Source organism: Scylla paramamosain, chromosome 29 (assembly GCF_035594125.1).
Source record: "Scylla paramamosain isolate STU-SP2022 chromosome 29, ASM3559412v1, whole genome shotgun sequence".
In the NCBI taxonomy this organism is placed as follows: Eukaryota; Metazoa; Arthropoda; class Malacostraca; order Decapoda; family Portunidae; genus Scylla; species Scylla paramamosain.
Window position 1 is genome coordinate 18,531,880 of NC_087179.1, and position 20,000 is coordinate 18,551,879.

The 20,000-nt window shown below is 42.9% G+C and overlaps 3 protein-coding genes across 15 annotated transcripts in view; 1 reads left to right on the forward strand and 2 right to left on the reverse strand.

Moving 5' to 3' along the window:
- The window catches only part of LOC135115525 (serine/threonine-protein kinase N-like), a 148,341-nt gene extending 144,863 nt beyond the window's left edge, over positions 1-3,478 (reverse strand). For 5 of the 8 annotated variants that reach the window (XM_064032388.1, XM_064032392.1, XM_064032391.1 and 2 more), the window contains exon 1: positions 2,969-3,034. In XM_064032388.1, the coding sequence (XP_063888458.1) occupies positions 2,969-3,019 (51 nt within the window). In that variant the 5' untranslated portion in view covers positions 3,020-3,034. Of the gene's footprint in view, positions 1-362; positions 379-2,968; positions 3,035-3,182 lie in introns of those variants that run through there. The other 3 variants (XM_064032387.1, XM_064032389.1, XM_064032386.1) reach the window with 2 other exon arrangements.
- Positions 3,479-4,497: 1,019 nt separating this feature from the next.
- On the forward strand, positions 4,498-10,375 carry LOC135115531 (tetratricopeptide repeat protein 1-like). 6 transcript variants are annotated; one of them, XM_064032395.1, is made up of 7 exons: positions 4,498-4,634; positions 6,506-6,694; positions 6,866-7,100; positions 7,399-7,572; positions 8,004-8,189; positions 8,628-8,682; positions 9,138-10,375. In XM_064032395.1, exons 2-7 carry the CDS (start codon positions 6,528-6,530, stop codon positions 9,269-9,271), a joined length of 951 nt encoding a protein of 316 aa, XP_063888465.1. In that variant the 5' UTR covers positions 4,498-4,634; positions 6,506-6,527; the 3' UTR covers positions 9,272-10,375. The 6 variants fall into 6 exon arrangements, with proteins under 6 accessions (XP_063888465.1, XP_063888466.1, XP_063888468.1 ...); XM_064032396.1 differs by having other exon boundaries at positions 4,499-4,634; positions 6,509-6,694; XM_064032398.1 differs by lacking the exon at positions 4,498-4,634 and adding an exon at positions 4,658-4,793.
- Positions 10,376-10,732: 357 nt separating this feature from the next.
- The window catches only part of LOC135115530 (transferrin-like), a 17,353-nt gene continuing 8,085 nt past the window's right edge, over positions 10,733-20,000 (reverse strand). Inside the window, exons 2-15 of the mRNA XM_064032394.1 lie at positions 19,769-19,877; positions 18,999-19,138; positions 17,924-18,054; positions 17,033-17,177; positions 16,461-16,630; positions 16,240-16,364; positions 15,820-15,986; positions 15,152-15,389; positions 14,737-14,891; positions 14,022-14,204; positions 13,655-13,801; positions 13,216-13,346; positions 12,948-13,091; positions 10,733-12,804 (exon numbers count right to left, since the gene is read on the reverse strand). Of these exons, the coding sequence (XP_063888464.1) occupies positions 12,592-12,804; positions 12,948-13,091; positions 13,216-13,346; positions 13,655-13,801; positions 14,022-14,204; positions 14,737-14,891; positions 15,152-15,389; positions 15,820-15,986; positions 16,240-16,364; positions 16,461-16,630; positions 17,033-17,177; positions 17,924-18,054; positions 18,999-19,138; positions 19,769-19,877 (2,198 nt within the window). The 3' untranslated portion in view covers positions 10,733-12,591. The remainder of the gene's footprint in view (positions 12,805-12,947; positions 13,092-13,215; positions 13,347-13,654; positions 13,802-14,021; positions 14,205-14,736; positions 14,892-15,151; positions 15,390-15,819; positions 15,987-16,239; positions 16,365-16,460; positions 16,631-17,032; positions 17,178-17,923; positions 18,055-18,998; positions 19,139-19,768; positions 19,878-20,000) is intronic.

Sequence of the window (20,000 nt, forward strand, 5' to 3'; positions counted from 1 at the left end):
ACAGTAACAACAACCACACAAGTCATACATATAAAAAAAAGACGCAATGTAAAAAAGACGCAGCCAATCAACCGAATTAAAAATAAAAACAAACAAAATATAGCATGAAACAGAGAGAGAGAGAGAGAGAGAGAGAGAGAGAGAGAGAGAGAGAGAGAGAGAGAGAGAGAGAGAGAGAGAGAGAGAGAGAGTGCATGCAGCAATCAATCAACCAATCGACCAGTCAACCAACCAGTCAGTCAGCTTTGCGCGGTGCTAGAAAAACAAAATACAAAGCCAGTTCATGACACGACATATCAAATGAATGACGGAGAAGCTGAGAGGTGGACGGAGGAGGCAAGCGAATAGAGAGCCCTTCTTACCTTCCCCAAGATGTTCCTGAAAACCATACAGCACGGTGAAATACTACACTTTGGGGGCACACCAGATAACCCTTATGTCACTCAACTGGAAGGCACACAAGAGAGAGAGAGGCTCAGAGAGGGAGGCTTGGCTGGAGAGCATCAGAGAGGAGTGGTAGTAAGTTAGGGCTGGCAAGGGAGTTTGTCTGAGCGTGGAAATTAATCAGTAGTAGTAATAGTAATGTTAATAGTAAAAGCAAAGGAGATTATTGATGTAGTAGTAGTAGTAGTAGTAGTAGTCATAACAGTAACAGCAATGGAAATAATCAAATAACCAGGGGGTGTGGTTAGGTTAGGTTAGTTTGACAAGCCAACACCTCCTCTCACAAAGCTTGATAAAACACTACCTACATTCAGCAATTCTCACCTCTACATCAAAGCAAATTCACACAAATCAGGCTTTTCTGCATTAGTTTCCTGTCAGTGTGTGTGCGTGCATATACATGTGTGTGTGGATGTGTGTGTGTGTGTGTGTTTTAATCACATAAGCATGTATATCAAGACAGGATACAGCATATCTCTTACGTTTCCTTCCTATTGTCACTACTGAGTGCGTCCTATTAGTACTGCACAACCCACTGATACTTGCCTAACCCATTAACTTGTGTGTGTGACAGAATTCAAGTTCAAATCTACATATTTTTTCTTTCACTAAAAATACACTGAACAAAATAATCTCAATGTCAGTGATGTACCGTCAATTCATATAAAGTTGTCGTATATATTCTTTCTTCGATTTGTTTTAATGAAATTCTTAAGGAAATCACCATACATTCACTCTGAAATATGAGTACTCAGCCACACAAACAGCTTCACATCAAACTGTTATGGATGTTAGAAGTTGCTGAAATATTGATTCTATTTTTGAGTGCTACCTGGTGACTTTACACATTACTATAATAGTGCTAGGTGCTTTGAAATCCATGTACAGTGAGATTGTGAGAGTTGGGCAACTTCCTGTGGTGTTTAGAGCAGAGAATATACCACAAGTAATAAACACTCGCCACCTTCATAAATTGTTCTGGGAACTTTACGTCACTACTTATAAAATGGTGCCACCATGAGTCTTTGGATATGGATATATAAAATATTAATTTCAGTAACTTTGATATAATGTATGGTATACTTTGTTGCTTTATAATGAAGCTCAAAGGTAAAAAGATAAAGGAAAACATCACTTATGACAAAAATCCATCTTATTCCTGTCATAAACCTAGCAGTGCACTTGACTCTGAAAGGTCTTTTGCATCCAGTGGGAATGACTTCATTAGGTGCATAAAAAATGTCTGGGAGTGTAGAGGACACTATTCCAGCCTTTACCAAGAGATGCTGGCCTTGTACAGACTATAAAGATTCTCTGTCTGCATCAGACTTGGGACCTCGGCCTCGGGCATCCCCTGGTGGCACAAGGCGAGTGGAGGACTTGGACAAGTGATAGCACAGTGAAAAATTTACTCCCTCAATTCATTCATGTCCTCTTATTTAACTGAACCATGTGTGGTGAAGTATTATACAAGAATTCAAAGCAAAAGAGTTCACCTGTGTCATACAAGCATTAGAAATTACTAATAACAAATAACTTTTGAGATGCCGTCACTTAAATTTTTTTTCTTTTGGCGACACTTTGTAGCAGCGACGATGTACGAGTTGACGGTAAATCAATCAAACACGACATCTTTTTTGTTGGTGGGTGTTCACTATTTTTCTCTCTTTTCTCAATATAAATCATTTTTCTCATAAATTGTGTTTTTGCATATATCAGTTATTAATTTATCTCACAAATCTGTACATGACAGTAATAAAGCAATTTCTAACAGTAAATAAAAAAATATTTATTATGAAGCTAAGAATTCTGAACACATTATTTACACCAGTTTAAATCTGACAAGTCACAACATTTGACATAAGTGATGTGTGTCTGTGAGTCAAAACTGTGGTGCCCTAATGAGTTAACAAGTTTACCTGAAGTGTACCTGAGAGCAGCACACAGGTGAATAAACAAAGTCTTCCAAACACACAAAAAATCAACACCAGCTTGAATTTGACACTAATAAGCACATAGATATTGAATGATATGTGTAGGTCAGTCTGAGATACCTTAAGTTAATGAGTTTACCTGAGGTGTAAATGGAAGAAACAGGTATACACAAGACCCCCAGGCACATAATCAACACCAGTTTAAATTTAGCACCAGTAAACACATAGGTGATTAATAATATGATCTTGTGAGTGAATCTGCCATACCTGATAAGTCAATGAGTGTACCTGAGGTGTGAATGGCAGGAGCAGGTAAAGTATCCAAACACGTACTAAGCATCAGTTTAAATTTGTCATCGCTTAGCACCTTCATACCAAGTCATATGTGAAAAGGTGTCAAAAGTGAGGTGTGAGGTGCGCTAACGAGTGAATGAGGTGTGCAGGTGAGGGGTGGGTGAGGCTGAGGTGGGTGGCCAAGACTAGAACTTCCTCCCGCCTCAGGTAACACACGCCAGGTAAACCCGCCCACTCTCCCTCACGCCCACCTGGCCCTTCCCCGCCCAAGTAACCCACGGACAAGAAGCACACACCTGTGGGGACGCTGGTTCAGGGTACATGTGTCGTCCCCGTGGGCGCCGCATCGCAATGTTGATGAACCCGCCTTGGGCCGCCCACCCCCGCCCCCGCCCACACCTCCACCAAGCCTAACACACCTGCACACCCGCCCACACATACCAAACCCTCTTTACAGATCACTCCTAGAGCCACGAGAACTCCGGGTAAAGACGCATACAGCATACATACCTGAATATATACATGACCATGATCGGCCATCTTGGAGCGAGTGCAGGAGGAGGCGAGGCAGTTTAGCTCATCACTCGGGCGGCGAGGCTCAGGTAGGGCCGCGGCGCACCTGGCGAGGCCCGCTCTCCACCTGACTCACGTGGGCCTAGTGTGGCGGCTTTACATTTCACGTTTCACTCACAATCCTGTCATGGCAGAGGGAATACATGGGGCTGTGAGGGATGAGTGAGGGGGCAGCAGCGGGGAGAACCAGCCAATGGTGGAGGGGGAGACAGGAAGGGTGGATGGCGAGGCGCGCTGAAAGGACACTGCTGGTTGGCGCCGCTCGCTCTCCCCCCTTCACGTTCTCTCTTTCTACGCCCACGCCGGTCACCGTTCACTATGCTAAACTGTGTCTGTATGTGTGTGCGAGCTAAGGAGTCACTGTAGTTAAGGAATTCGCATTAAAAACAGGAATATACGAAAATAAGGGAAGCAGCAAGAAGCCGCCAGGTCTACAAGTGACAGCCCCCGTGTAAAATATGCCTTTCTGTCATCCCAATCCATATATGTGTTTAATATTTCTAAACATTAAATCTTTCATAAGAACATAACATAAGGAAAACTACACGATATGTCTGCCTATTTTCACCTCTCACCCACATCCATAAATATGTCTAGGTAATCTTTTAAAGCTCACTAATGACTCGTTACTAACAACCTCACTATATGGAATTTTGCATAAGAAATTAAGGGAAGCTGCAATGAGCCATCAGGCCTACACAATCTATTCACCACAAACTGTACTAAACTAGAACTCATAAACCTGTCAGAATATAACTTCAAATATATGAGAACTATATGAGAAAGTTCTGATTCGCGCTTACCTCGCCTCTCACCAATAGTGACTCCCACCGCGCCTTTCGCGTCATTCGTAAAATTTTAAAGAATTGGGCCTCATAGCATTTAACTACTTAGGAGAAAAAATGAGTTTGTATGGTATAGCTTGTTAAAAATAAAGTATAAGAAGCAAATTAAAGTAATGCAGAATTAATAGTGTAACGAGCAAACTACAGGGCGATTTGTGTATAATTAAATGGTAGTTCCTGGATAAATATGTGTAATTATTATATTCATATGGGTTGGGGGGGGAGTGGGGAATTATTGGGGGTGTGCAAGGTGACGAGCCAGCCTGCCAATACCGGGAAGGCAGAGAGCAGCAGCTGACCGCTTGACCTGTCAGTACTAGTCTGCCTGCCTTCACCTGTATGCTTATTCACCTCTCTATAAGCAATAATGCGAAATATGAAAAAAAATCACACAAATAAGAATAATGATATACGAAAAAACAAGAAAGATAGAGAAAAAAGCCAGAGATTGATGTAATGTTTATGTTTTCAAATTTGGCGCTTAGTTACACCACCATGACACATCAGCTGTGCTTGAACTCAACAACAAAAATAAGGCAATAATGTGAGTTTTGAGAGCTTTCCGGGGCTTCCTTATGCCAGACAAATAGATGAGAGTATTAGGACGGAAGTAACACGTGGAGGTGGAGGAGGAAGAGAGTCGTAAAAACTGGAAGGTGGAAGGGTAGAAGGAGGGGGAAGTAGTGATTCAGTGTTAGTCGAGGTAGGAACGGTGTTATTTTGTATTTTTTTTCTAATTTACCGATAATAAGATGGGGATAGCAAGTGGTGGAGGAGGAGCATAAGTGGAGTGAGTGAGTGGAGTGAGTCAGTGTGTATCTTGTGTTAGTCGAGGCAAGATCGGTGTTAGTTTTCTAATTTTCTTTGATTTTATCGATATTATGGTGAAGATGACAGGTGGTGGAGGAGGAGGAGATGGGCGGAAGATCACTCTAGACATTTTATGCACTGTATGATATTTTTACCTTAGGAAGAAAGAAGGGAAGAAAAATCTGTTCACCGCGTGTTTCTAGACAAGACTCTCTCCCTCTCTCTCACCCTCTCTCTCTCTCTCTTGGAGAATTGGGGTCCCAGAGTTTGCTGATTTCAAGACAGTGACTATTAATTTCTTGGCAAAGATATGGTGTTTTCCAAATCGTGATGAATATAATGAATGGATCAGCAGTGAAACTAATGATCTGAACTGATGTAAACCTAACCTGCCCTGAAACCAGGGTGTGATAGCAGTGGTGCAGTCTGGTTGAAATAGAGGAGAGAAAGAAGAAGAAGCAAAGTTATTGGAGATATTTTTGGCTAGATGCCAGAAATCATGAGAGGAGTTAGATCTTGAAAGGTTTTGACATTTTCTGTTAATGAAGGAGTTTTTGGCTAGTTGGAGAACAGACTTGGCATGGTTCCGGGCAGAAATATAAAGTGCATGAGATTCTGGTGATGGAAGGCTTAAGTACCTTTTGTGGGCCACCTCTCTATCATGTATAGCACGAGAACAAGCTGTGTTAAACCAAGGTTTAGAAGGTTTAGGACGAGAAAAAGAGTGAGGAATGTACACCTCCATGCCAGACACTATCACCTCTGTTATGCGCTCAGCACACAAAGACGGGTCTCTGACATGGAAGCAGTAGTCATTCCAAGGAAAATCAGCAAAATACCTCCTCAGGTCCCCCCAACTAGCAGAGGCAAAACGCCAGAGGCACCTTTGCTTAGGGGGATCCTGAGGAGGGACTGGAGCGATAGGACAAGATAAAGATATGAGATTGTGATCGGAGGAGCCCAACAGAGAAGAAAGGGTGACAGCTTAAGCAGAAGAATTAGAGGTCAGGAAAAGGTCAAGAATGTTGGGTGTATCTCCAAGACGGTCAGGAATACGAGTAGGGTGTTGCACCAATTGCTCTAGGTCATGGAGGATAGCAAAGTTGTAGGCTAGTTCACCAGGATGGTCAGTGAAGGGAGAGGAAAGCCAAAGCTGGTGGTGAACAATGAAATCTCCAAGAATGGAGATCTCTGCGAAAGGGAAGAAGGTCAGAATGTGCTCCACTTTGGAAGTTAAGTAGTCTAAGAATTTCTTATAATCAGAGGAGTTAGGTGAGAGGTATACAGCACAGATAAATTTAGTATGAGAGTGACTCTGTAGTCGTAGCCAGATGGTGGAAAACTCGGAAGATTCAAGAGCGTGGGCACGAGAGCAGTTTAAGTCATTGCGCACATAAACGCAGCATCCAGCTTTGGATCGAAAATAAGGATAGAGAAAGTAGGAGGGAATAGAAAAGGGGCTACTGTCAGTTGCTTCAGACACCTGAGTTTACTTATATACTATCACATATATTTACTTATATATCATCACATTATACAACAACTTAACTTTACCTAACCTAACATTACCTTACCTAACTTAACCAAAATGTAACCTAATTCCAGCAGAGTGACACCAGACATAGGCATGGAAGAACCAGTGGAGCAGAAGAAGGAGCAGAAGGAGGAGGAGGAGGAGGAGGTAGTAGAGTGCAGCAACAAGTCATCCTCCTTTAGGCCAGACACTCCTGATAGTGATGATAGTGACGACTCCTTCCACACCACATCCGGAGAGGACCCCACAGACCCATTAAGGTGTGTGTGTGTGTGTGTCATCATTAATGTTTTGCCTGTTGTTTATGCATTTTATCTTCTTTCTCCTTTCAGATATTTACTATCTATTTTGCACTTGTCTTTTGTCAACTTTATTTCCCCGTTTAATTTTCTGTAGGTCACATTTGTTAACATTTTTCCTTTTACAAGCAGGTTAGCGGAGCAGCAGGAGCAGGAGGAGGAGGAGGAGGAGGGGGAGGAGAGCCCCTGCTTCACACCAGAACCTGACCCACCCTCTGCTGAGAAGGACAAGGAGGAGGAGGAGGAGGACGAGAGGAAGGATGCAGCCAAGAAGAAGAACGAGGAGGAGGAGGAGGACGAGGAATGCTTTGTGGATGAGGAGCATTTGAAGGACTTGGAGCTGAGCATGACAGAGGAGGAGAGGACTGTAAGCATGCCAGTCACAAATCATGTATCTTACCCCTGTCAGTCTTGCCTCCCTCCCTCTGTCTCTTTGGCACTTCCATCGTACAGACACCACTGAACATAATTCTGGCTGGATGTTGGATAGATCTACCCTTTTAATGCCTTTTCTTTCTTGTAGGTGTCTAAATATTATATACAGTACTCCTAACATTGTGAATCATGAAGCAAATGGTGATTCCCTTCTTTCCTTGATAACTCTAAGAACTAAATGTGTGTGACTATAAACTAAGTGGTGACTAGTGGTTAATTTTCCTCACCAGGCAAGGAGAGAAGAGAGTCTGCAGCACAAGGAGAGTGGCAACACAAGTTTCAGAGAAGGAAACTTGCAGCAGGCAGTGATGTCCTACACGGCAGGCCTCAGAATATGTCCACTGGCCTTCCCCAAAGACCGTGCTGTGCTCTACGCCAACAGGGCTGCGGCAAGGGCAAAGCTGGTGGGTGTGGGTGCCTGCTGCATGTGTCTATCTATCTTGTTAATACTAGAAAGCATGTGTATTTTTATGTATCCTTTTATGTCCTTCATTTTCATTCATATGCAAAAACATGTCTATTTTTATATATCCTCTTGTGTCCTTCCCTCTCACTGATACTCAAAAATATGTCTGTTTCTGTATACCTCATCACTCACCCTCATTTCCTCAAATAAATTCCTCTTATTTGATCCTTGCTGTGCAGGTGTGTGGCATGCTGTGCTGTGCTTCAGCCCCTGGGGGTGAAGTAGGGTGGTTCATGATGGGGCTAAGAGTCTGAATGATATGTTCAGTGTATGATGCACATTTTCTGTAAGCAATTGAATGGGGCCTTATATTTTTCCTCCACACCATTCATATTTCCTGTAAGCAATTGAGGCATCTTTCCACCACAGGACCAGAAGAAGCAAGCCATCAGGGACTGCAGCCAGGCCATCGAACTGGACGAGAGCTACACCAAGGCAGTGCTGCGTCGTGCCACTCTCAGCCAGGAGACAGACCAGCTGGATGATGCTCTGAGGGACTTCAAACGTGTCTTGGAGCTGCAGCCCTCCAACCAGCAGGCACAGGAGGCCGTCAGGGTGAGGCATGCCAGGGGACATGGTGATGAAGGGTGTCAGGAAGACTTGAGACGTTAATTAAGTTTCTTCTTGTCTCTCGGTTGATATTTATGATTTTTCTTTTCTTTTTTATGTAAGATGGGACTCTGACTTAGGGCAACAAAAAGGCTATGATAAAAAGACCCACTGAAGTGTATTCCAAAGGGTTATCCAAAAATTGGAGGGTAATTTAAGGCAGGAGGAAATACAGAAGCAGGCAGGGAGTTCCAGAGTTCACCAGTAAAGGGGATGAAAGATTGAGAATACTAGTTAGCTCTTGCATTACAGATTTGTACTCTTACTCTCTTTCTCAATCACTCAGCAGATGGAGGTATTGCATTGTCTTGTATTATTTCTGTATTGTTCGTCCATTGTTCCTGTCTCTCCTACGTGCTGTCTGATCCTTGCTCACTATTACAGAGGTTGCCGGACATGATCACGGAGAGGAATGAGAAGCTGAAGGAGGAGATGATGGGTGAGTTGTGTCTTGTCCCCTCTTCCTCATAGGACTGTAATCTGTTTTTCTTATTGTTAGGGAGGGTTGCATGGCTGGCATCTCTCTCTGGGTGGTTGTTCTTGTTTTATATGTGATTTTATTTGGTGTATTGTGTATTGTGTATGGTTTCTTTAATGTCGTTGTGTCTTGTTTTATCTTTTTAAAGGATTGTTTTTAAGATTTGTCATTTTTTATGTACTGTGGCATATAATTTCACTATTGCACTGTCTCATTCCATCAGTAAGTCAGTCACTCATCTATTACTTCATCTCTAAATGATTAGTAATCATATTTCAAAGTATGTTGTGCACTAAATATTTTCTGATACAGTGTGCCATATGATATTATAGCACACCCTTAATTCACTTGTCAGTCTGTAATTTAGTGAGTCTCCCATCTGTCAGTGCACCTCACACTGTCTCACCACCTTGCAGGCAAACTCAAGGACCTAGGCAACATGTTCCTGCGGCCATTTGGACTCTCCACATCAAACTTCGAGCTGAAGCAAGACCCGAACTCCGGCGGCTACAACATAAACTTTAAGCAGAACCCAGACAACAGTCACTAGCGCCCCTGTGATGCTGTCTTGTGCTGTCTCAGGCGTTAGATAGGAGATGTGTGGTGTGTGAGATGTAACGCCACACTTCCACACAGTTGTGATGCTCTCCTGGCATTTATTTCAACCTGGTGGTCTAAATAGTGCACTTGCATTCATTGTTCTGTGCGCTACAGTGTCTGTGTACATTTTGCTTCTGTGTATTTCTATGACTTCAAGAAATCCATTGCTCATCAAACACTTTCCGTTGCGTAACTTGTAAAGTGAAGATGTGGTGGTGTGGTGGCCAGAGTGCTTGCCTCCTGAATGACAGATCTTAGGTGTGACTCAGCTAGTAGAGTTACCAGACTATTTCTCAAGCTTCTTGTGGCCTCATTCACCTGGAAGCAGAGACACAAGCTTTCTTGGCCTGCTGTGTTGACAAAGTGTGCAGCTGTTTCAGTGGGCAGTCACCATGTCATCACCAGCCGTAATATGCAGCATCATTTGCCCTGAATAGCAAGTGATGAGACAGCCATTTGGTTTGCCTTCGTGATGCTCCAAGAAGTCTCCTCAGCTCTCTTCAAGGCATCATTATTACACTATTCTCTGTTGGGGGATGATGACAGCAGTTTGATTTTGTCTTTTTGATGTTCCAAGAAGTCATTCACTCTGTCCCTGAGTTACCTCCAAGTGGAAATGAAGGTAGTTTGATTTGCCTTGATGTATTAAGCTACTTCATCATTCCTGAGACATTTATTAGCATTGTCAACCTTGCTATGTATTATCTCTTACTTCCAAGCAGAGACGAAGGCTGCAGTGTGATTTGCCTTAATGAATCAGGTCGACAACTCTTCACAGGACTCTTACCTTGCTGTGTATTAACACCTACCAGAATCCTGTCACTTGGTAATGAAGGGGATTTAACATTACTCTCTTCATTGTATCAGCATGTGCACTTGGATATGGTGTCTAGCCTCACCAGTGCCAGTTTTGTTCAGTTCAGCAGCAGGGGAGGTGATGAGTGCATGAAGCTGTTGAGTGCTGTACATGATTATAACTTGTGAATATGTTACGTATGTACTTAGCCTTGATGCAAATGTGTGTGTGATTTATATATCTTCAAACAGAAAGCCACCATGGACTTTTATTTTTCCTGTTTATTATCGTGAGTGTGTGTTTATACGAATGTGTGTTTTATGTGTTTGTTTAATGGTTTATATTACGTATGGGGTTTTACAGGACTGAGTGAAAATTGGAGTGTGTGTGTGTCTGTGTTGACCCTTGCCACATATCAAGAAATGGTAAATGGGTGAAATACACGATGCAGTCAGCCATGCATCAAAACTCTATATACTCCCCAGAACACACATTACTTCAGGCTTCAGTAGTGGTGAATGATTAACAAACAAACATCAGTAATGGAAAACAACACCTACTTTTCAGTCAGGTGGGCATCACAGATTCCAATCAATAAAATGGTCAGAACACACATTTCTTCAGGCTTCAGATATATATTTCACCTCAATGTCACTGATACAAATATTAGACTACGCAGGGGACAAAGGACCAATTCCACAATCGTCATTTTTCATTTACTAACGAAACCACTTCAGATTTCTTCAGGCACTTGTAAACATGGGAGTACTTCAGTTAGGGAGCTTACAAAAAAGACCATGAAACTGGCTCTAATCATCACTGTTAGGAATGTATGCATAGAAAGTGTCAACACCTCTCATCACAACCTTCACTAAACACCGCACAACCTTCACTCTTAACCCTTTGACTGCCACTTGGTACACCTTTCCCTTATTACCAATCACTCTAACACATCTTTACTTGTTCTCCAGCCACATCCAATCTTTGAACTGGGAAGAAATTGCAAAATCTATTCTTTTTCGTCGCTAACTTTCTTGTTGATGCTTATAAAGACTTTGCGCATTGCTTCTGGTGCTGCTAATTGTGTCGTGTCACAGTGAAAGGGTTAAATACCTCACAACCTTCACTCTACAAACAGTTCAGGGTTACATCAAGGTCACTTAACATCACAGCACATGATAACGTATCTTCCTGATTTGTGCATACCTTTTAAATCTACCTTGTTTAGGAGTGTGGGCATAATGTTGGCTCTTTATCTATCTTTAGGTGTTTTAGTATCTTGTATCCCCTGATCAGTCGAGACTTGAAAAAGAAAGATGCATATATGTGATGTAGAATGTATGCCAAAACTCAACTCTGGCAGAATGATATGTAGATAGATGGATATTTGTCTTAGCCTTTTGTATCTCTTGACCAGCCAACTCTTAGAAAGGAAAGACACATAGACAAAGTAGCAAAGCAGAGTGTACACCAAAAGACAACTCTGGCAGCTTGGCACATAGATAGAGTGACGGATCTTTGTCTTAGTCTTTCATATCACTTGCCTAGCCAACTCTTAAAAAAACATAAATGCATGAATATAAAGTTGCATATATGCCAAATAGCAAAATTATGCCCCACAAAACTGCCACAAATTCTATTCCTTCACCACTGAATGCTTAAACAAGAAAGATGCAAAGCTATAAAGTAAAATATACCAAATAACAAACTACATATTAGACTCAAAATTATGCAGCACAAAATTGTCACATTAAATTAATTGCAATGCACCAGTGCTCCTCTTCCTCAAAAAAAAATATATAAAGTAAAAAATAGAGAAATATATAAGTAAGCTGTAATAAAATATGCCAGTTTTTTAAAAGAACTTCATTAGCATATAAAACCTTGCTTATTAGTAAGGGAGGATCTATAAAAAAAAAAGCAGGGAATATTATATTAAAACCAGCATTTGAAGAGCCTGCTAATATGTGAGAAAGAACGTGTGTGTGTGTGTGTGTGTGTGTGTGTGTGTGTGTGTGTGTGTGTGTGTGTGTGTTAACATAGTTGTAATATACAGGACCTGAGCTACATCAATATGGTCCTGTATAACACTTTCTCTATTGTTTTCTTTTTGTTGATGTACATTCTTGCTTGTCATCTATTCTCATAATCTATTCCAAGTATCTAATTTTCTATGTATGTGTGTGTGTGTGTGTGTGTGTGTGTGTGTGTGTGTGTGTGTGTGTGTGTGTGTGGTTGGGGGGTGGCTGAGATTAGATTAGTGAACCAGAAGCCAAGTCTAATTTTTTCACTTAAGTACTTTCCTTGCTTCTATCATATCTTGTAATCTATTCCAATATTTCTGAATGTGTGTGTGTGTGTGTGTGTGTGTGTGTGTGTGTGTGTGTGTGTGTGTGTGTGTGTGTGTGTGTGTGCGTGTGTTTGTGTGTAAGTGGAGGCTACATGATGTGTGTATGTGTGAGTGAGTGACAAGATCAGTGGGCCAGCAGCCAGGCCAGTGCTGCACACAGCATCATGTAGGTGGGGACGAAGGAGAGAGTCGTGGCTCCATCATTTCCATCTGTGAGCCTCAGTGGGATGCTCTCCAGCTTGCACTCATCTAGCTTCTGCAGTGTTTCGTAGTAGGAGTCATTGAGAGACTTGTGGAAGGTGTCCATACGAATGTTGACCAGTGCTGTGGCTGAGTCCTGTGAGGGGGCAGTGATGGGGAAGTATTAGGGACTGTCGCTTTCCACTAGGGTCAGATGGGGATAAGAGTGTGAATGCCAGCCTGGTGTATAGATAGACAGATAGAATAGACTTTCAGGCAAACACCACCAATATAACTGACCTTAAAAATGAGATCCTGCTTTCCTTTAAAGGTCCCAAACATCTTGAACACATCCTGTCCTGGTGGGAACTCATCAGACGCTCTCAGCAGAAGAATCCTCACCTCCTCCTTCATGACAGCGCTCAGCTTGGGGTCAATGATAACCTGTGGAACGTAATATAGGATGGAATAGAAGGGAGTGACTGATGAGGAAGAGAGAAGACAACAGTGAAAGGTAAAGTGGAACAGGAAAATAACATGAAGCTGAACACCTAACCTAACCATATACCTTATGTGCAGGAACTCTGGCCAGGTTACAGGTGTTATAATCAACAACATCAGCAGCCCCTGTGTTGCGGCAGAGAAGCTTGAAGTCTGTGGAGCGAAGGTTGGCAGCCCAGGACATGTTGTTGTTCCCATCTGAAGGAAGGAGGGAGAAATAAAGTAACAGTACAGACAAGGCAGAAATTTTGAATGATCTTTTTCCGAGCAAACTCCTTAGGGACTGGTGCCTTTAGTGAACTTTTTTTAATGATTTTTTGTTACCTTAGCCCCTATTACATAAATTAGTTAATAAGATTTTATTAAAATTTCCACATGTTTGACAGAATATCACTTCCTCCAAAAAATCCACTAGAGTCTTGGTCTTGGGCTGACTGATTACTTTAACTAACCTAAACTAACTTAGCCTAATCTAACACATTCAAACACCAAACTCCGGTACTGACTCGTGTTCTCCCCAACAGTGGTCTGCTTGATGAAGGCCACATCGCCACCACCCTGCACCAGACACCTGAAGGCCCCAGTGTAGCCAGAGAACGCCTCAATGGGCCGCCTGTCACACTTCCCCTGTACAGGCCCTGGTGCTCCATTCACTGCAAGGGAGAAGACACAGTGAAGCAAGTACAGGGACACTCAGTACTGTAGTATTGTGTATTTTGTATGTGTACTGTAGATATGTCAATGCACAGTTTCAAGAAAGGGGACATCCACTTCCTGTCATCCCTTGATCACCCATAAACTCCACTCCTTCCCTTCCTTGCTCCACATTCCACCACCCTCATCATCTTCAGGAGTGGCCGTGCAAACACTTACCATTGTTACCAATACACAGGTCACACAGGGACTCAGGGTTGGTGCCCTTGGGGTCATACTTGGGGTCTTTGGCTCCAGGCACACAGGAGCTGCTGAAGAAGTTCCCAATCTGTGCTGCAAAGTCACAGTCGCCCTCCTTCAGCAGGCCGGCCTTCAGCAGGGTCACCACAGGGATCTTCCAGCCTGGGAATGTAATGTTTGAGTACAATGACATCTACATGAAGACATTGAGACATCTATCTATCTCTATACCAGGCCAGCAATTCCACACCACACACTCAGACACTCACATCATTCACGCTCTCAGCCCCGTCTTGTGAACCACCCTACTACACCTCAGGAGCTTAGGCACACCACAGCTAGCCACACACACCCATTATAAAGGGGTAGGAATAAACCAGTGTATGCTGTTTGGTCTTGCTATGGATGTATAAGAGCATAGAGACTGTGAAATGCCAGCTGATCTATACAAAACAAATTTGAGATGCTGGATTTGGTGAACTAAAGAGGCTAAGACTGTAAATGATGCATGTGTGAGTGTGTGGTGCTTTGTCTGGGCCATCCTGTGTAAGATTACCAGCCTGATATATAGATAGATATGTATATAGAAGATTGAGAGTGTGAATTATGTGTGTGTGAGTGCCTGTCTGGGGTGCCCTGTGTGGGATTGTCAGCCTGGTATATAGATAGACAAACAGAAGAGATAAACACACACCTGCTGTCCTGCCAATCCCAGTGTGGCATGACTTCTTGCCCCGCAGGTCACTGAGGGAGCTGATGTTGGATTTGGTGTGCACTACAGCCACAGCAAAGTACGAAGCATCCAGCAACCCATAACGCTCGGACACAATGGGCATAAGTTGATGGTCCCTGCAACACACATAGATGAAGACTTTGCTAACCAAGATATCAACAAGAAGAGGAGGAGAGATACAGTCTTTTCTTATATAATTTCTCCTCATTGGCTTTCTTTTTTATTTGTCCCTGCAACACAGAGATAGATATAGAAGACTTTGCCAGACAAGAAATGCAGCATGAAGAAGACACAGCAAGGAGAATAGGAGATAGGAATGTGCATGAATAGCCTTTCCTTACTCTCTCTCTCTCTCTCTCTGTCTCCCCCTACACACCTGTAAGCATGGTACACATCACCACCATCTGCAGTAGTGATGTGGGCACCACCACTGGCCACCATACTAAGACAGTTGCCGCTGTCTGGGGTGACACACACTAGGCCGGGGCGGATCCTGCGTGACTTGAACACCTGAGCCAGTGCCTGACACTTCTCCAGCGAGAACTTGGATTCCACACACAGCTTGACAGGAACCTCAGTGCAGCCCAGACGGTCAATAGTGGTGTCGTACTTGTCTGGGGGAGGACACAAGGATGCAAGGGAAGATGCAAGAAGGAACCTGTTGAACAATTGTTATCTTTTCAATCTATATGACTTCAACAGATGACAAAAGCCTCCATGAATAGGGGGAAGAGATGCATCTCAGGCTGTCAATAGTGGTGTTTTACCTGTCTAGCAGGGAACACTAGGCGGCCATGTGGGAAGATACAACAAGCCACCTGTTAATCTATGGGTATTTATCAACCTATACCACTTCAGTAGACAATAAAGCCTCTGTGATTAGCTAGAGGAGGACAGCTGAAGCCTCATACAATCCTGACACTAACTTACAAGGCTACATAAGAACACAACAATGAAAAAAACAAGCAAAACATGGAACTAGAGAACATTTCATCACACTCCACTTATGGGACCACACAGAACACTCTCTCAGCCTCCACTTACGCTCCTTGAGGTAGTCCCGCGGGGAGACAGGCTGAGGCCGCACGTGGATGGCAGAGGGAGACCACACACCCAGCACAGGGTTGCTCCAGGGCCGCTGGTTCTCCTCCAAGGGCGGTGCGGCAGCATCGACCATCCTGGTGATGGCTGTGATGATGGCCTTGTTGTTCCTGCAGTGGAGGCACCATCATGTCACTGTACACCCTCAGCACCAACACCATCACCACTCAAAGTTATTAAGTGGTATCAGGGACAGAATAATACATCCTCACTGTTGCATTTAAGTGGTATTTAAGTGGTATGGAGGATATAATAAGGGTGACATAAACAAACCAATACAAAGTTAATACTGAGTTAAAGAAAAAAAAAACAAGAACATGTAGGAAACAAAAAATTAACTTGAAAGACTACCCAAAGACTCACTCATTAGCTGAACGGACAAGCCAGCCATTCCAGGGTCGGGATGCCCAGCGACACTGCTTGACGGAGGCACTGCTCAGCTCCAGCACACGGCCGTCAGGACACAGCAAGCCATACTCTGATGCCACCTGCAGGAGATACCAAGGAGTCAACATTTTCTTAGCTACTTTTAACTATACTTGCATGTAATCTGTACCAGTCTCTACACACAAACACAGACACACCTCACTCCTGCCCCTGAAGAACTCCTCTACCACAGACAACTTGCTCCATGCCACGTCAGCACCACCGTCCACAAGGCAGGTGAGGGCCCCTTGGTACCCGGCGTGGGGATCATCTTTGCCACACACATCAGGCTGGCCACACAGAGCACACATGTTCCTGTACCTCCTCTCTGTGTGGTAAGGAATGTGGGGTAAGGTGGTGGATGGATAGGTGTGTGTGTGTGTGTGTTGTTGTGTTTTGTGTTTTTTAATTCTTTGTTTTTCCTTTTTTTGTTGATTTTTCTGCTTTCTATTTGTGTATGCTTTGTTTTTTGTTCTTTTTTGTTGATGGTTATATTTATTCCACCTCCTCTTCTTCTCTCATTCTCTTTCTATCAACTTTTCAGTCCTTCCCTCACCCATTCCTCTCTTCCTATACATCATCCCCTTCTTTCTCTATCTCCACCCTTCTTCTTCATTCTCTACTTTCTTCTGCACCTCTCATTTTCTTTCAATCACCTTTTCAGCCATTCTCTCTGTCACCCCTCCTCCTCTCTCTTCCACCTCCTGCACCTTGCCAACCAAAGACTTACTGAGCAGGGAATCTGTGTCACTGTCAGGTACCCATGGCCCAGGGATGCAGGCTTGACTGAAGTATGCATTCACAGCCTTAATGTCGTGTTCCACTACTGTTGCTGAAGTGTCACACTGCATCTGAATCTGCCCCATTTCCAGCAGCTGTGGGAGGATGGGGAAAGGGTAGACTGTTACACTAGTGCCATAAACAGGAACTGATTAAATGAGCCTGGAGAAAACTGGTTAAGGGAGGAAGATTGAGGAAAAGATAGAGAGTGAAATTAAGGGTCACAGAAGAAGATGCAAGGGATATAAACAACTGGAGGAGAATTGTACTTAGAAATGGTCGAAGGAGAAGAAGACCATAAGATATATCATCCTTGAATATGTGATGTGTACCAGGAAGGGAAAGGAGAAAGGGTAGGAAGGAAAGAAAGGAATGTAGATAAATTATAGAGGAGTGAAGGCAGATGATTATGAGCGAGGGGATGTACAGACAGCCATATGACCTTCAGTTAGGAGATATGCACTGGGAAGGGAAAAGAAGAAAGGGTAAGAGAAAAGGAAGGGATGTAGAGAGATGAAGATAAAAGAAAGGTAAAAGAATAAAAAAAAGAAGGAAGAAGGAAACAAAAAACAAGTAACCCACAAAAGAAAAGAAGGTAGGAGGAAAAGGAAGCAATGTAGAGAGAGATAAAGATAAAAAGAAAGGAAAAAAGAATAAAAAAAGGAGGAAGGAGGAAATAAAAAAACAAGTAACCCACAAAAGAAGAGAAGGTAGGAGGAAAAGGAAACAATTTAGAGAGAGAGAAAGGAAAAAGGAAAAAAAGTAAGGAGGAAGAAAAAAAAAAATCAAGCACAAAAGAATAACATGAGAAAAAAGACTTTGCCTCAAGACCTGTACTCACATGGGAGAAGGGAATGTTCCAGCCTGTATTCCTGGCATACCCTGTGTGGCATGACTTGGCGCCCTTCATGTCTGCCACGCTGCGTATTGTGTTGCGCCTCACCACTGCCACGGCCTGATAGCGCCATGGTTCTGACCACACGCATGGATAGATGGACAAATAGATTGATGGAGAGACAGATAGATAGATAGGTAGATAAACCGATGGATAGTTAGATAGTAAAAAGATGGATGGATAGGTAGATAAATAGATAGTTTGCCCGCATATGCAGATAGATAGATAAATAGTTAATTGATCACACACACACACACACACACACACACACATACAGACAGACAGATAGATGACTAGTTTATTGAACCCACTCACACACACACACATACATAGTTAGTATTCTCAAAATACCTGTGTTTGCCTTGCCTAGTGCTCTAAAAAGGTTTGCTTAGAGGTTGTTGCGGGTTTCAAGGCTACTTTCATCATTTCAATAATTCAACACGCATACACACACACACACACACACACATACATGGGAACCTGACCAATCATCTCTGTTCCCTTGGTCCTAACAGGGGTGGTTAAGAGTGTGCTGCTTAGATACATATAAGAGAAGAGGAGGAGGAGGAGGAGGAGGAGGAGGAGGAGGAAATGGATATACAAGGAGGAAGAAATAAATAAAGCATAAAATATAATGCTACACAAAGAAGAGGAAGAGGAGGAAGAGGGGGAGGAAGAGGAAGAGGAAAGATCATAAAAACAATAAAAAGTAAAGGATGTGAAGATAAGCTGTAGGTAACTTCTATTCCCTCTGAAGAAGATGTGTGGAAACCTAAGTTCTTCATACTGGGGACCATATTCTGAAACACTACCTCTATTAAATGCAAAGGACTCTAACTGCAGTGACACAGGTTTCCAAGGATGGTGCTATCATTCCAGTGACAGATTAACACAATATCTACATTACAAAGAGAAGAAACACCCTTGAAAACCTGGCTCATCATCTCAGTGACCTCTGAAAATAGTCATGGACAGAAGTGTTCTAGATTACAGGCCTGGTCGCTGCCACAGTCCCACTCACCACTTGCTCTCTCCTTCACACGCATTTCAGCCACCAGTCGAAGGTCAAGATCATACAGTTCGCGGGCCAGGTACACGTCCTCTCCTGTCACCGTCATTGTGTCAGCCTCCTTTGCCACCACCTTCTCCATACACCCATACCTGCAGGGAGAGAGAGAGAGAGAAAGGGACATCAGGCATGCACACACACACACACACACACACACACACACACACACACACACATACACACACATACATGTACACACATACATACATATGCACTGATGAAAATAGAAACTTGGAAGGATATGAAGAAGAACTGCCATAAAACATTATTTGACTTTAAGAAGAAGAAGACTAAAGAAGGAATGACAGGTAGTGAGAAAAGGAAGAAGAGGAGGAGAAGAGAGACAGAGAGGGACATTGAGAGAAAGAAAAGGAAGAGTAAAGAATGACTAATGACAAAAAAAGGAGAAGGAGGAGAAGGAGAAAGAAGAGGAGGGCATGAATGGTGAAATTTAGGAGAAAAAAAGAAAAAAAAAATCAAGGAAAGAATAAAAATTAAAAACGACTCATAAGAATAAAAATTATGAAGAAATCAATGAGGTTTTTGTTGTGTTCTGAGGACCTCCAAAACTTCAAACTCAAAGAGCATTTTTAGACTTTATTTCCAAATGTATTTTTTTCTATACTGTTTACCTGCTTCTTTCCTTCAAGTTTACAATACAACACATAAGACTTGCACCATGTGGATTGTTACCAGTTCAAATACATTTCAGCCTCACTCACTTGTCGGGGCCCAAAACACACTGGAGATTCAGGTCAGAGAAGGCTCGCTCCGTGATCATCTCCTGGCATGGTCCAAACCCGCGCTCTGGCACACACACCCGCACCAACTCTGAGGAAAAGAAACACGCACACACACACTTTACTAACTTAACTATACTATTCTCACAAGTAACACACACACACACACACACACACACACACACACACACACACACACACACACACACCTTAC

Bases quoted from the DNA above. Each gene is read 5' to 3' on its own strand.
- LOC135115531 (XM_064032395.1), top strand. From the start codon at position 6,528: ATGGAAGAACCAGTGGAGCAGAAGAAGGAGCAGAAGGAGGAGGAGGAG. The intron at 8,190-8,627 runs GTGAGGCATGCC...TCACTATTACAG, and splicing joins AGGCACAGGAGGCCGTCAGG to AGGTTGCCGGACATGATCAC. The intron at 8,683-9,137 runs GTGAGTTGTGTC...ACCACCTTGCAG, and splicing joins GCTGAAGGAGGAGATGATGG to GCAAACTCAAGGACCTAGGC.